The 16,361-nt window shown below is 39.2% G+C and overlaps 1 protein-coding gene across 1 annotated transcript; it reads left to right on the top strand.

The window, feature by feature from the left end:
- The first annotated feature begins 12,566 nt into the window (after window positions 1-12,566).
- Window positions 12,567-13,383, top strand: LOC121253918 (MLP-like protein 43). The gene is made up of 2 exons (XM_041153840.1): window positions 12,567-12,840; window positions 12,937-13,383. Exons 1-2 carry the CDS (start codon window positions 12,648-12,650, stop codon window positions 13,212-13,214), a joined length of 471 nt encoding a protein of 156 aa, XP_041009774.1. The 5' UTR covers window positions 12,567-12,647; the 3' UTR covers window positions 13,215-13,383.
- The last annotated feature ends 2,978 nt before the right edge of the window (window positions 13,384-16,361 follow it).

Here is a 16,361-nt window from a genome sequence, read left to right as displayed (position 1 = left end):
TCCACAAATGTCTCTTTTTTTTTTTTTTTTTTTGATCTGTACATGGACAGTTATGTTATGGTTCACATTGAGATTCTCATGAACTGAATGAGATTTCATGGCAGTTGAGCATTGACCCTAACCATAGAGTGGAAAAACTGCCAATAAGAAATAGAGAAATAAGACGTTTATATATAATGCTAGCTAGAATAATAATAGTTTTTATTGTTAATGTAAGCATCCATGGGCACAGGAGATCACCCACAAGTCATCAAATTGTTGCCATTAATCTATCATTATATGCAGGCTAGCCATAAAGCAAAGTAAGCACATTTTCCATACACATTTTCTGCAGTCCGATCAGTTGATAAGATATAACAATCCTATATTTTTTTTTATTTTTGATATGAGTATAACAATCCTATATTTCCTTTACAATTATAAATATATAAGAGTTAAGCATAATATACTTACGAAGACGTTATTGAAATTTGAAATCCCATCATCTTTCAAAAAACCTCTGGGCTCCATCAAGGCATTCAGGAGAAAGCTCATTGTCACCAAAAGAACCTAGCAGTTCACTAACCTAAGAACCGACAGAAGGCAAAGAAAATAAGCACCAAGGCATAAAAGAAATAAAAATCAATTCATGATAATGTGCCCGTACCAAATCACTAATCTTCAGAGGCCCGACATACTCTTCAAAGCACAAGACAAAGGCAACAATAGTTATTTATCACTCCAACGATACAAGTGAAGTCACTCCATTCCATCTTCTCCATTGCAATCCAAATAAGCTATCGTCCAACCAACAAACCAGAAACATACAGCATGCTTGCTACCCAAAGGAATTTTAATACATTTATCACTTGAGCCCAAAGGAATTTTAATTCATTTAGTGCAGAGAGAACTTTACAAATTTCCAAACATCACTGTACGTCACTTTCCTGCACCTCTCTGCTTGCCTCACTCCAGTTTTTGTTAGGATAGATAAGTTTGAGCTTCCCTGTCATGTATACTAACCAATCAAGTTAGTATACATGAAACTTAAAATCCTTTCAAAAATCTTACATAACATAAATCCAAGGCAAACAAGGCATGGACACCTTCGATGACGATATTGATAGACTACTAAGTCATGTTGTTGCTTTTTCAAAATCATACGCCGCACCATCAGTCATAGAACTATCATTTTGAACATTTTCTGCCATAAAGTGTTATCAAAATCAAGACCGAATTCCAGAAAATATACCACTCCATTTTTAGTATGACTTCCAAATTACCACAGTTGTCAATTCATCCCCAATGTGAACAATTATTCATAATCTACTCATTGTTAATATTTGACCATAAAAATGAAAAATATGTGACATCGCACAATCTTAACTTTGGATCTTAAAAGTGCTTTCATCTCCTCATCTCTCTTTTCATCCACGACTAGCCCAAAACCATTTTCAGAGCAGACTCAAAACCCTGTGAGGTGCAATTGAGTGGTTGAAAACATTTGAAATAGTAAATTTACATAGATACAAATTTGCCTAGGCCCTCAACACCATACCATACAAGTCTATATACACTAAAATAATGCACTTGAGATACAAAGGTAGGATGTTTACCATGCTTAAGGGCTGGACAGTGAAGGAGGCGTGCGAGAGGTGTTGTTGCGTCCATAGGTTTCTCGTGGTGGTGGTGCGTCTTGGTTGGGGCTGGCGATGGTGACTCATGGCAGCGGGGGAAGGCCACTGTAATAAGAAAACAGTGGGGGTGTGGGGCGGAGACCTCCGAGAGACACCGTGCGAGGGAGAGATATGCGGGAGTTGGAGTGGAGCGACGGTTGGTGACTAGCAGAACCGTAGGGCGGTTGAGGGTGGCGATGGCCATGGCTGGAGATGACGGAGGTGCACGGATCTGCTCGGATTCGAGAGGAAGAGGGGGAGAGAGAGAGTCGTTGAGAAGGTGAGGGGCTGAGGGGGAAGATCCACGGTGACTCGACCACAAGGGGAGGCATTTGCAGTGGCGCAGCATGGAGGAGAGGCTCGACAGCTGCAGGGAGAGGGAGGGAGGGAGAGAGAAAGAGAAGAGTATCTCGTGGGTGTTTTGCGCGGGGGGGGGGGGTGTGAGAATGGTGCGGGGGATTTAATTTTATTAGTATTTGTGGTAGGTTGTTATTGCCAAAAAATCTGATAACGCTGTCAAAAACACTAATAACCCAAAGGTTAGTCTATTTGTGGCAGAAAAACATTGTCGCAAATTATAATAATCTCGTCTCAAAAACTAACAACCCATGAAGACTATTTACGGCAAGAAAATGTCACCGCAAAAACTAATAACCTTGTGGCAAAAACTAATAACCCACAAAAGAGAGATATTTTGGGTAATTTTATTTGCGGCAACTTTTAATCGCAGCAAAAAGCATTTATTTCGTGGCAAAATTGTTTTCCCATGAAGTTTTACTTGCCAACGTGATCTCGTGGCAAAAGGCTTATATTTTTTCTCACAAACAGTTTTCGTGTCATCAATCTATTATTTGCCACGATCATATATCGTGAAAAAAATATTCGTGCGAAAAACCCGTATTTGTTTAGTGATAGTACTATTGGAAGACTAGGAATCCTAGTTAAAAAAAACATATTTTATTTGATTAAAATATAAAATATGACCAATAACTCTGTAAAATATAAAGATTGAAAGGGTAGATAAAAAATTGATAGTAAATAATATTTTATTATTATATAGAGTTTAGATGGATAATCCAATGTGAAATTAAACGTTGAGTAGGATAGACAAAAGGCAAAAAGTGTGATATTTGGCAAACTAATTTAGCTAATTAGATAGCCAAACTGATCATGCTAGTGCTTTGGGGTAAAATATTTGATTTTAGTTTTATCAGTTTTTTCTGGTGCAACTGATTCACCGCTAATAAGAAAATGACTTTGCAGCGACAATATTCGCTGGCAAAAGTAACTATAGAGGCGATTTTTAATTCGTCGGAAATAAAAAGTCGCTACAGTTACGATATTCTATTGCGGTGACACAAATCGCCGCAAAAGATACAAAAAGTCGTTGCAAAAAATAAGCAAGAAACTCTCATTCCGCATTCATCAATTTTGCGCTGAAATTCAGCGGCGATTTAAAAATCGCCGCAAATAAGTACTTTTAGCGATCATTTTTTTTTGCGGTGATCTTAAAATCGCTGGAAAAAGTCTAATTTCTTGTAGTGACAACCCGTGTACCCAACACAAACACGACACGACATTAGCGGGTTTGAATTTAATGTTAACGGGTTATTGTTAAAATGGGTTGACCCGCTAAGACAATAGCCACAATATTTTAAGAAAAAATATTGAGACTACCTAGTAAAAAAATATCAATATTTTTTAGGTTTTAACATATAATAAAACTAATATTACAAACTCAGCAATAAAAAATATAAGCATAGGTGTACTAGAATTACAATCAGAACAATAAAAACATAAGTATATTGAGAAATACTAATAATACAGCCCAACAATAATAAAATTGTAATTTTGAAATAAAATTTCAACGTGTTATTGTGGGTTGATTTCAAGTTAGCGGGCTGATCCGTTATTGATCCGTTTATTAATCGTGTCTTAATTGGTGTACCCATTTTGATCCGAACTAATTTATATCAAACTCAAACCCACTAATTTCATATCATATTGGTGTTGAGTTCATGAGTTATGCTACACGAGTCCTGTCCCCTATGGCATGTGGGAAAGTGAGCCCACTGCCTGCCTCCTTGCAAAAGATGAGTCTCCCGTCGAGATTGTTGTTTGCTGCCGTCTTTGTCCATTTAATATTGCGGTGTGATCTCCTGCCTCCCATGTAGGCTAGGACGTGTCAGTGATGTGATGACCTCTTCCCCCCTCTGACACACACCCCACAGGCTAGGTCTGGAACTCCTTCTTCTTAACACAGATAAGCGGGCCGTTCACGAATCAGATGGGCTACTGAGGAGTGGAGTCGGCTCGCGCCCGGGGGGGGGGGGGGGAATATCCCTCCCAACCTACATCTAACATTCCCAACGTCCCCTTACGATTAACGTTGTTATATCTTAGTTATATGGTTTTGCTGAGATTTCATATCTCAAAAGTTTGACAAAGGATTAATTTAGATTAATCCTCTTACAAAATTAGCTCATGAAGACGTGATATGTATTATGATGTAATGAATTAACGTGGAAGATCATGAGGTTTGATTGTAGGACAAGCTACACCGTTCAAACAATGTGTCACAGAAAATCTGGTTTTGGTTTGACAAATGATTAATTTAGATTAATCCTCTTCAAAATTGGCTCATGAAGACGTGACATGTATTATGATGTCAGCCAAAGAAAAATGAATTAACGTGTAAGATCACTGAGGTTTGATTGTAGGACTAGCTACACCATTCAAACAATGTGTCACAGAAAATCTGGCCAAAACTTATCGCGAGGAGATCATTAATTAATAATGTATCATTGTTAGAAGGATAAGATAAAATACACCTATTTAAAAGATAACGTTTTGAAAATCTTCGTGACCTGGTCTATATATAAAACAAATTATGTTTTCAATTTTCAAGTTCCCGCTAGCTGCCAGCACGATCCAGACCTGGTCAGGTCATACTTTGAATTCCTTGTAAGAAAGTTTGAATTTTAGATACATATATATATTGTTTCTAAATAGAAAATTATTTTCTAGAGCTGCCGGAGTGTTTTTCGCGAAAAATCCCTTTATTATAATAATAATGTTCTAATGTTCCAAGATTAAGAGTTAGTTTGGAAATATAAGTCTTTTTAACTTTTCTGGTCAGATTATATTCTCAGAAATTAAATTAATTGTAGTGGAAGAAGTAGTGAAATGAGGTACTTGTTAGGGAATTGAACCAGATAAAGAATAGATGAAAAGATGAGAAAAAAGAGAGCTAGCAGCCTCAAATTACGAGATATAGATATATAATATGTTTTTTCTCAGGTTCTTGTCGAGTTGTCTTGATTGATAGCTTAGGAATGCGCTTAATTTGCGATGTAGTTCCACGTGTCAGTCTAAGGTCACGGCTATCTTGAGAAAGAGAGATAATAAGAAATTATATTTGGACGGTGCTACTCCCAACTGAAGTCCACCGAAACAACCATCGAATATGTAAATTTTTTTTTTTTTATTTTCAAATTCATTAAAAATAGTTTTTTAACATTAGATTTTACTTTATTATTTAAAATAATTAGGTGATGTTTGTGCGACTTTACGATTATATTATTCACTTTGGTGAAATTGGAGATAGTACCATAAATTTAAAATCTCTTTATCCTTAACCTTATATTAGATTAACTATTAGATTCATCAAAATAATAATATATTATTATTTTTTTAATAATAACATTTTTTAATTTTTTCTTTCGTATTTTACAATTACATTAACCATATGTTAATTAATAGTTTAATTTGATACTTAAATTATTGTTTTTCAATTAATTTTTTTCTTCAACCTAATTGTCCAACAAATATATTTTGTTAATACTTCTTCTACCCAACAATCATATTTTCAAATTGCAATACATAATTTTTATATAGGTTTTAACTTTTATATAGTTGAATCCATGACCTTTATGGCTCATTGAATACTTTGAGTTAAAATATTTTATTATTATTCATAAATATTTTAAGATATTCTAAGTATTCAATGAGCCATAAAGGTCATGGATTCAACTAAACCAATTACGTAAATTCAGTTTTTAAAAATAATTTATCAAGAGTTTTTACGAGATGCAGTATTTTTTAGCTGGGCTATATAAAACAAATTATGTTTTCAAATTCCTGCTAACTCCCTCCAGATGATCTGGTCAGTTTTCGTACTTTGAATTCTTTGAAAGAAAGTTTGATTATTAGTAAGAAAAATGCATGTTTTTCTTCTTTAATTGCGTTCTTCAAAGGAAGGTTAGATACATTGTTTTTTAATAAAAAATTACTTTCTAGAGCTAATGGAGTGTGCTTCGCGAAATGTCCTTTTAATTTGTTCTAATAAATGTTTTAGTGTTTATACCACATTATTAGTAATAATACTTTTAGCGTGTTACCAAATATAGAAAGAATTATTCTATTTTCAAGTCGGTAGATAGAACAGTAAGATTTTATTTACAAAATTCAAATCTAGTCTCAAATGAGATTCGACCCTCATGCAGAATCAAATTTCAAATTTGACCTCTGTTACGTATTCTATCCACTCTATTTAGAGAAGTGATAATTGCAATTATGAGTGCGCAAGTGTCACGTAGTCACTTTGATAAAAATTAATTTTTTAATAGTAGACCTCACTCTTTTTCAAAGCGACTACACGGCGTTTGGACACTCCACGACTGTATGTGGCATTACTTCTCTATTTAATAGACAACATGTTGTAGTCTTACAAACAGCCACGTGACAGTCTTACATACAATCATGTGGTATTCTAATAATTAAAAAATAAATTTACTTTTATATAAAACTTAAAAGAAATAATCTTTAATATTAAGAAATTATATAATTAAAAATAGCATTCTTTTTATATTTAAATAAATACTAAGTTATTTTTAATATAATTCTTAAAAATTAATTTATTTTTAAGATTTCTTTTTCTAACGAATTCTTATATGGGAAAATAATTTATTTTTATTTTATAATTTTTCATAAAAATAAATAACTTTCCCGTTGAAGTCTGTAAGGCTGCCATGTGCCTTTTGTTGTGTAAGGTACCGAACGGGATGTGGAACGCCAAAATTTAAGTTTGAAGGACTTAGGTTTGACTCGTGTGTTGAAATAATGCTCGGCCTTCCTCTTGTTGGTCGCCATCCGTATCTTCGCTTCATGTCTTCTTTCTTCCAGCAGGTCCAACTACTCCTCCAATTTCTCATTGTTGGACCTTCAATCGATGTGTTGAACCATGGTGGTTGGTACACCTATCTCTGTCGGAACTACTGCCTCTCTACCATAAGTGAGGGCGAATGGTTTTTCCCCTGCCGGTGCCCTAATAGTAGTTCAATATGCCCACAAGATCCCCGGGAGTGTAAGTTCTTACACCCAGTTCCCATTCTTGTCTGCTAGCTTGTTGTTTAGGATTCCTAGCAGAGTTTTGTTGGTTGCCACGACCTGTTCGTTGGACTGTTGGTGACTCAGGGAAGAGTACTTGAACTTGATTTTCAGTTCAGCGAACCAGTTGCAGTAATGGAGGGAGTCGAACTGTTGCCCATTGTCCGATATGATGTTTCACGGGATGCCAAATTGACAAACAATGGCTTTCCATAGGAATCTTGGGAAGGCGCTAGTGGTTATAGTCGCCAGAGCTTCTGTTCTACCCACTTAGTGAAGTAGTCCACAGCGATGACTACAAACCTTATGCCCCCTTGCTTGCAGGTAAGAGCCCGACTAAATCCACTCCCCATTGTGCAAACAACCATGGAGACATGATTGATGTCAGCTCCTTTGGCGGCAATTTGGTACTAGTGCATGGATTTGGCACTCTGAACACTTCCTGACAAATTCCACCGCATCCTTGAAGGCATGGGGCAAGTAGTACCCTGCCCTCATTACCCTTCAGGCCAATACTTTGCCTCTAGAATGAGTCCCATAAATTCTCCCATGTATCTCGACTAGTATGTATTGGGCTTCTTCCAGTGAGACACATCTCGGGAGGGGCTCCGAGAAGCCTCGCCTGTATAAGACCACGTCTACCAAGGTGAAGTGCACTGCCCTGTTCTTGACTTTTCAAGCTTCCCATTTTTCATCCAGTACCTCATTGGTGTCCAAGTACTTTATCACATCCAATGCCAACTCTGGAGCCCCCGAGTGCACCACCGAGACCTCGACCCCTATGGCAGGGACCTCTACCATCAGGGTAATCTTGGGTTCTGGCAAGGGTGAGTCTTCTCGTCTTTAGGCAGTTCACACTGACTTATATGCGCTTTGGTTTTCTTTCATCGACATCTGTTGGATGAGGAAGTAACGGAAAGATTCACGTTTCTCCCACACCAGTTGCAGATACTTTTATAGCTTCTCACCTTCCATGGCGAATCTGCCTAGCACATGTTTAACGATTACCTGGGACTCGACCTTAACCTCGATCTCTGTTGCACCCAACTTCTCGGCTACTAACAGTTCAGCCGGTAGTGCTTCATACTCAGCTTCGTTATTGGTGGTTTTGAAGGCAAGTTTAATCGCATAGTTGTGCTCCTTTCCCAAGTCTGTGGTGATGTGCACCCCTACTCCCCCTCTAGCCCAAAAGGACGAGCCATTTACAAAGACCTGCAGGGATTTCTTATGGGTGCAACGGGCATCTCTTCTGGGAATTCGGTAAATTCAACTACAAAATAGGCCAATATTAGTCCTTTTAAGTCGGTACGTGGAAGATACTCTATGTCGAACTCGTTTAGTTCAATAACCTAGTTCATCAAGCGGCCTAAGGAGTCCGGCCATTGCAAAATCTTCTTGAGGGTTGTTTCAGTTAGCACTTTCATTGGGTGGGTTTAAAAATACGACCTCAATCGCCATGCCTCGATCACTAGTGCAGAGGCGATCCTATCCATCCACAAATACCTTCCTCAACTCCCCTGGAATGCTTGACTGGTGTAGTGCATCGGTTTCTGACATCCATCCGCCTCCCGTACCAAGATTGGCGAGATGGTGTTTGGGGACACCGATAGATATATGGTTAGGTCCTCCCCCGGCTCTACCTGGCTAAGGAGCAGGGGGTGAGCCAAGTACTCCTTCAGCTTGCCAAATGCCTGATTACATTCGTCATTCCAAGTTAGCGTCTTTCTCAAAACTTTAAAGAATGGTAAGCACTTGTTTGTTGACCGAGAGAAAAATTGATTGAGGGTGGCCACCCGTCTTGTCAACTTATGTATGATGTTTATTCTTCATGGCGACAGCATGTTCATTATGGCCTCAATCTTCTCCGGATTGGCCTTGATCTCCCGCTCTGAGACCATAAAGCCCAAGGATTTTTTCGGATTCCACCACAAAGGTGCACTTTGCCAAATTCAGTTTCATCTTATACTAGCGCAAGACTGCAAAAGCTTCTCGTAAGTCATCCAAGTGGTGTTCAGGTTCGTTACTCTTGACCTGCAAGTCATCCACATAAACCTTCATGCTACGACTTATCTGAATTTTGAACATCCAATTGACCAATTGTTGATATGTTGCTTCTCTGTTCTTCAGTTTGAAAGGCATAGCTAGGTAACAATAGAGTCCTTATCGTTGAGATTCATCTAGATTTAGTTGAATTATGAATAAGCGTCCATGGAGCTCAGCAGGCAATAGCTCAGCATGGAGTTCACGATTAGGTCTATGCAAGGTAACGTGAAGCTATCCTTCAAGCATGCCTTTTTAAGGTCAGTAAAGTCGACACACGTTCTCCATTTGCCACTTGGCTTCTTTACTAACACTACATTGGATAGCCATTCGGGCTAATGCGTTTCCTGGATGAACCCCACAGTAAGGAGAAGGTCAACTTCCTCAGGTATGGTGGCATACTTCGCTATGCTGAAACTTTTGCATTTTTTTTTTTTTTACTTTCTTGGCCTTAGGGTTCAACAAAGGTGATGTTCAATGACTGTGTTATCGATTCTAGACATCTCATTGTGATTCCATGCGAACACATTGCGATGCTCAGTCAGAAGTTTCTTCATGGACCACCTCATCTCGACTTCCATTATCATTTTGTGCCTCACTATTTGTTCAAGTCTTCCCAGGTCGATGGAGACCAGCTCCAAGGGATTGTTCTGCCCTGCCTGTTAAAGCGTTTTTTTTTCCCAGATTTCCTCATCTCAATCAGAGAGGTCTAGCAGTGGTGGTGGTCCCCTAATTTATATTAGCTTCTTGAGTGCTCGGACATGTGTGCCCCCAGCCTTCAACTCTTGTACATAGCATTCTTAGGGAGTACTTGCTCACCCCTGACCTTGCCCACTTAGGCTTCTGTGGGAAACTTCATCTTCAGCTGAAAGGTTGAAGTTATCGCCTTTAGATTGTTTAGGGTGGGACACCCTAGAATTGCGTTATATGAAGACGGAGCCTTTACCAACAGAAATTCAATCATTGTTGCGATGGTTCAGGGGCCTTTCCTGCCAGGAATGACAAGTTGATGGCTCCCACTAGCCAGACTAGATCACTCGTGAACCCCTTCAATGGCATGGGTGTCAGGCGTAGGTGGCTAGGATCAATTCCCATTTTAGTGAATGCATCCTAAACTGGATGTCGGCTGAGTTGCCGTTGTCTATCAAAATTCTCCGAGTTATAAAGTTAGCGGCCAACATGGTCACTACTAGTGAGTAATCATGGGGTGAAGTACCCATCTATTTGTCTTCTTTGCCGAATGTGATGACAGTGGTCTCGGAGCGCTTCCTATGTTTAGTTGGGGACCTTTCTGATGTGAATACCTTTTAGTATTAGGCCCTTCGGGCGTTGGCCTTCCTTCCAACTGAGGTGGGGCTGTCCTAGGCATACCCACTAGCTATGGTGCGTATCTCTCCCAAGAAATTGTTATCGAATGCCGGAGTATGGCTGGAGAAGTTTCGAGGTGTCTTTTGTTCAATTCTCCGCCTATTGGAGCTTTCAATCTGACGTTATCTCATGCGCCTGCCTCCTTGGTCAGACTAGCCTTCGTTGAGTGTTGGGCGAACAAACGTTCCAACTCATTCATCTTCTTCTTTAGCATGTAATAGTATCCAGTTCGGTGATCGTCTGACCGTTTGTACGTGAAAAAGTGGCGGTTCATTCGGTCATGTTAGTCAGTATCTCATGAGGTCGACTTACTCTCCTTTTGTACATTGAGGCTGGCGTTTGGACGCGATATGTTCTCTCCAAGCATTACATCGTGCTACAGTCAAGAGATACGCCTCTAGTCATCTTCCCCTTGTTTGACAGTCAAGAGATATGCCGCTGGTCGCCTCCCTTCCTACTTCCCATAAACTGCGTTAAAAGTATATAGGCTAGCTCTCCAAAGCCGTCGATCAACCTTAGGGGTAGCATTTTGAGCCATCTCTTCGTAGTGTTAAAGGAAAGGCCTAACAAGTTATCTCCTCGAACTCTTGGAGGGTCATGTGAGCCTTAAAAGTCTCCAAGTGCTTGAGGGGGTCCTTAGACCAATCATACATTTGCATTTGAGGTATTTTGAATTTAGGTGGAAGTGGTGCCGCCATTACCTCAACGTTATATGGTAAATTGGTGCTAATGACTAGTTTGTCGATTGAGGATGATGCGCCCATCTTCTAGGCCATCTCTTCATACTTATCCATAAGGTCGCACAACTCATGGTGCATCTGCCTTCTCTCTTCCTCAGCCGCATCTACTCCTACTGTGCTTCGTGATTTAGTGTGCTTGTCCTAACTTGGCCTTCCAATGACTTGCTTCTACCTTCCTTCCGTGCCTCGTTCTCCTGTCGAAACCTTTCCACTTCTACTGTCAACTTCCTCACAACGTTTTGCATTTCAGTGAACCTTGCTTCCATGTTTCTCGAGGATTCTTCCTGTCCACGGGTGGTTTGGGATCGTCTTGTTGCCGGCATACGAATGAGACATCATCCACGGTATCCCACACATGGCTCCACTGTTAAGGACATGTTTCATTCCCAGTCAACTTTTCTCACCTTCTCCAATGCTCCTGCAACACACTCAAGGGTGAGGGATTAGGGTGGTGTGTAACACCTCCGATGCCGAAGTCAGTATGAGATGATATTGTATACAAGAGTCTAGACAGAACAAGATCCCTCTGTCTAACCTGGTGGTGAGCCTTTGTATATACCCGATTGAGGTGGACCCCACTCTTTGTCAGTGGGATGTTCAGGAGTCATATTGGGTGCCATGCCTACTGTAGGGCGACTACCTATTGCTTTGGATGCCATGCCACCGCATTAAATGCGGTACACTTCTCTGTGTGTCCTGTTCCTTATGGCAGGTGGGAAAGTGTGCCCACTGCCTACGTCACTGAAAAAGGTGAGTCTCTTATTGAGATTGTTGTCTGCTGCTGTCTTTGTTCATTTAATATGCGCGTGATCCCCTGCCTCCCGTGTGGGCTAGGATGTGTCAGTGATTTCATGGCCTCTTCCCCTCTGACGTATGCCGCACGGGCTGGGTCTAGAACTCCTTCCTCTTGACACAGATAGGCGCATTCACAAATTAGATGGGCTTCTGAGGAGTGGAGTCAGCTTGGCCTTTGGGGGGGGATATCCCTCCCAACCTGCATCTAACATTCCCAATGTCCCCTTATGATTAATGTTGTTATATCTTAATTATATGGTTTTGCTCTGATTTCATATCTAAAAAAGTTTGACAAATGATTAATTTAGATTAATCCTCCTACAAAATTGGCTGAGTGATTGAGACTAAGCATTGAAATAGAGGTCAAGTCACCAGCTCGTGCTTTTTATAGAAGCTGAATTAAAGTGGAAAGACTAAGCAGAAGATTATTCAAGCTTAATTATAAAAATAACAATACTCAAAGATCGACGTCGGCTAGCTTGCTGTTTCAAAGGCACGAGTGTGACTTTATTAACGTACAGTACGCACTAAACCCAGTCCATTTTTTCCTATAAAAGCCGAAGAACATTAGTGGCCTGGACACAGTCTTTCATTGCAACTACTAACTGCTTCGACTTGCTCGTACTAGAATACTGAAAACTCCTTATAATTGAAAGGAAAAATGTCATCTTCTCTGTCTGGTAAGTTAAGTATTGAAATAGAGGTCAAGTCATCAGCTCGTGCTTTTTATGAGGCTAACGCGAAACGATTGTACGAGATACCAAAACTTTGCCCTAACTGTATACCCAGGATTGATTTAGTAGAAGGAAAATGGGAAGAAGTGGGTGCTGTCGTGAACTGGCATCTCGCATACGGTAAGTGCAACAAAAGTTTGTTATTGATCACATGATATTGTATTAATACAAACTCTCTCACGTGTCACATGTTATTTTATTGGTCTGGCTTCGTAGGGGGGAAAACTGTAATTTCCAAGGAGATATACGAGAGCATAGATGACGAAAAACTGTCAGTAACGTTCAAGGTGATAGGAGGATCATTCGTAGAGTCGTTCAAAAGTTTCAAGTTCATTTCTCAGGTCTTTCCAAAGAAAGAGGGAAGCTTGGTCCGTTGGACTTATGAATATGAGAAACTTAACGCGGATATTCCAGATCCAAAAGATTTGCTTCAGTTTGCAGCTGATCTTACCAGAGAGATAGATGATACTCTTATGAAGATCAGCCAAGAGTAGATGGAACAAAAACATCACATGCATATAGCATATATTATAAATAAGTACCTTTATTTTCTGAAAAAGAAAGTACGTAAAAAGGTACCCTTTCCTACATCATGTATTGTTGGTTTTTTTCATTTTTAGTCATCTTAGTTTGAGCAGGTACCTCGTGTCTTTCATGGTGGATCGATCCATTATATGTACTCATATGGTATCTGATCTCTCCCAATTTATGCTTATAATAAGCCTACAAACGAAACTTCCTTGTGCTTTCGACCATTTTGTTGATTAAATAATGGCTTCCACTTTATTATATCGTACGTACTAGCTTATATTCTGCACTATGTAATGGCTTATATTCTTTTTGCCCTTGATTTATCATCTCTTAAAGATGCAAGCAGATCATCAAATCATGAGTTCTCATCTCGTACACACAGGGCAAGTTGGTTGGTTATGGGAAAAGTATGCGGGGGCTCGAGACTCCGAGAGCATACAAAACAATATATGCGGGGGCTCGAGACTCCGAGAGCATACAAAACAATAGCTTCAAGTGACTCTCTAGATGAAAAAACTCAGTTCAAACACACTTTAATAATTCGTTTGGGTTTTGGATTTGAGGACAAATATTTAGATTTTGATCTTTAAAATTTAAAATACTTGTTTGGACCATATATTAAAATTAATTTATAGATCTACTTCCTGCCTCCATTGAGCTCATATCTTCTTACTCGATGGAGAGAAAGATGAAACTTGCCTCTAAGCTCTTAAGAATCTGACAGTACAGTCTAGATCTGAGGTCTATTTGAGAACGCTGTCCAAAGATGATTGAGAATTCAAGAGAGCATCCTGATCTTTACTGAAAACAAGGCTAACACTTCATCCCTCTGGGGTTCACTAAAAGAAAAAAATGATTTTTTTGGGCAACATTAAGTTGTAAGAAAAAGCCATAAATCAGTGGCAAAATAATTATTTCCAACTATTTTTTATCGCCGGAACGTCCAAGCTCTAAAGAAGATGTTGTATGCGGCGGCCGCAACATAATACTTTTTGGGCATTAATTATCCGGAAAAAGCCTACCGTTCATGGAACATTTCCCAAGCAATCGAAGACTACGAGTAGATTTACTTTGCCAAGGGCCCAAGGGTCTTGATAATTGGTGGCATGTGCATGTCATTATGCTTCATTAGTGTAACGCCCCAAATCCGGGTGGCTTGGAGAATTTCTACTTGTCACTCATAAACATATCTCCCAACACATCCAAAGAAAAAACTTCATAAATGAAATCAATCTCAAATCTTCTCAATAATCTCATTACAAACTCCACAAAATCTTTATTGCAATAATAATAAATCAAAGGGGTCCATAACCTCTCGATAGTCATAACAAACCAGCTAAATATTTCATAAATCTTACTAAACTCAAGACATAAATAAAACTCAAAGATATTAAAACTAAGAACACCAGAAGTCCTTCTTCTACCAACATCTCCTCAGCTTAGACACAAACAGCATTCTAATCCAGGTCCTCATTTGGACTCACCACATCATCTGAAAAATATTATAATGATAGGGGGTGAGTTATCAATAACTCAGTAAGCAGAAATCATATGCTAGCGTGCAAACATGAGCATTTATCAAGGAGAGTATGCAGAACAAAATATTTTTCCAGAGTTATCATGCAGAACAGAACATATTTTCAAAATAACAGAGCGATGGTTTTAAAACAAGTAAAATCCATGGTACTTTGGCATAACATAAACTGAGTATCATCATCATATCAAAACAGAGCATCAAACAGAGCAGAGACCATGTTTCACCCCCGTGGTAGGGTTGTGCTAACCCCGGTGGCCAAACCAGGCAGAGACAGAGGTGAAATCTTTCCTTTATTCTTCTCGGAGACACAGGAAAGACCACAATAAAACCACTTTGTTTCCAAAGTGGGTGTACTCAGAGACAGAGAAGTTGGTACCAACCCAAACAGAGCAGAGCATAACAGAGCAGAGCAGAGCAAAGCAGAGACAGAGTCAGATACGAAAACCAGTACACCATGCCAAAGGTTTTCAGATGTTATAACAAAATAATACAGAGTACCAAAACAGAATCAGACAGTTACACACGCTGAACACAAAAGCCAGAACATCTTTCTAAAAAAAAAATGCACAACTTTTCATATCCTCAATATCGCTCTTTTCCAGATTTCAGAAACCACATGACAGAATTTAGCTCATGTCTACACAATGCATGCCAAAACATATTTTTTTTCCTTTTTCACACAGATTTCATGAATAATGCAGATGAGTGACCGAGGTTGATCTTTATTTTCACAAGTTCCCAACATAACACAAAATATGCAAGTTTTTCATAAAATCAGCCTCAGTCTTATTAACTTGTATAAAACCTAGCATAGGAACCCCACTTACTTGACTCCTGCAGCGAATTATCTATGACTTGAATACGGTCTCTATCCGTCTCGTCACCTATTCATAAGATAATATAAACTAAATATTAAAGTCCAACAATACACAATTGGTTTTAAACAACTCATGACTCAAACTCTAGACCATAATTCAACGAGTTTAATCAAACGTAACTAGCCAAATAACAATCCGGACAGCCCACACTTCAACCCAAAATATTCTATACTAAACTCAGTATGTTGGTTATAAGTGGAGACTGATTTGGAACTGAAAAAGTGTTTGCTGAAAGTTGGCTAGACAGTTGGCTCGAGCCAAGTTCGCTCGACAGACCGCTCGAGCGAAGGCAAGTCAGAGAGGTTCGCTCGAGTCTCGCTCGACACTCCGCTCAAGCCAATGTTCATTTGGTTGTTCGCTCGAGTCGCGCTCGACAGTCCGCTCGAGCGAAGTACTCAGATTTTGCCAACTTAACTAGTTTACACTACACAAAGCACTCTTCTTTCCATTCCCAACTCCATAACATAAAGTATAAACTAATACTTCCAAATATTTTCTCAACCACTAGTCCAACAATTCCACTACAATGAAACTTCAAATAATCCAAACCTAGGACAAAACACCAACCCGAAATACTCACCACGCAACAACCAGAAAAACTCACAAAAAGCTACTCAATCTCACAGCCAAAATAGATACTGCAACAAAATGAAGATAAACCAAACCCAAAACTAAGAAGCAGAAATCGCATGGTT

Source organism: Juglans microcarpa x Juglans regia, chromosome 3D (genome assembly GCF_004785595.1).
Source record: "Juglans microcarpa x Juglans regia isolate MS1-56 chromosome 3D, Jm3101_v1.0, whole genome shotgun sequence".
Taxonomy (NCBI): Eukaryota; Viridiplantae; Streptophyta; class Magnoliopsida; order Fagales; family Juglandaceae; genus Juglans; species Juglans microcarpa x Juglans regia.
The sequence above is the reverse complement of the archived record's forward strand: the minus strand, read 5'-3'. Positions and strand labels throughout refer to the sequence as shown.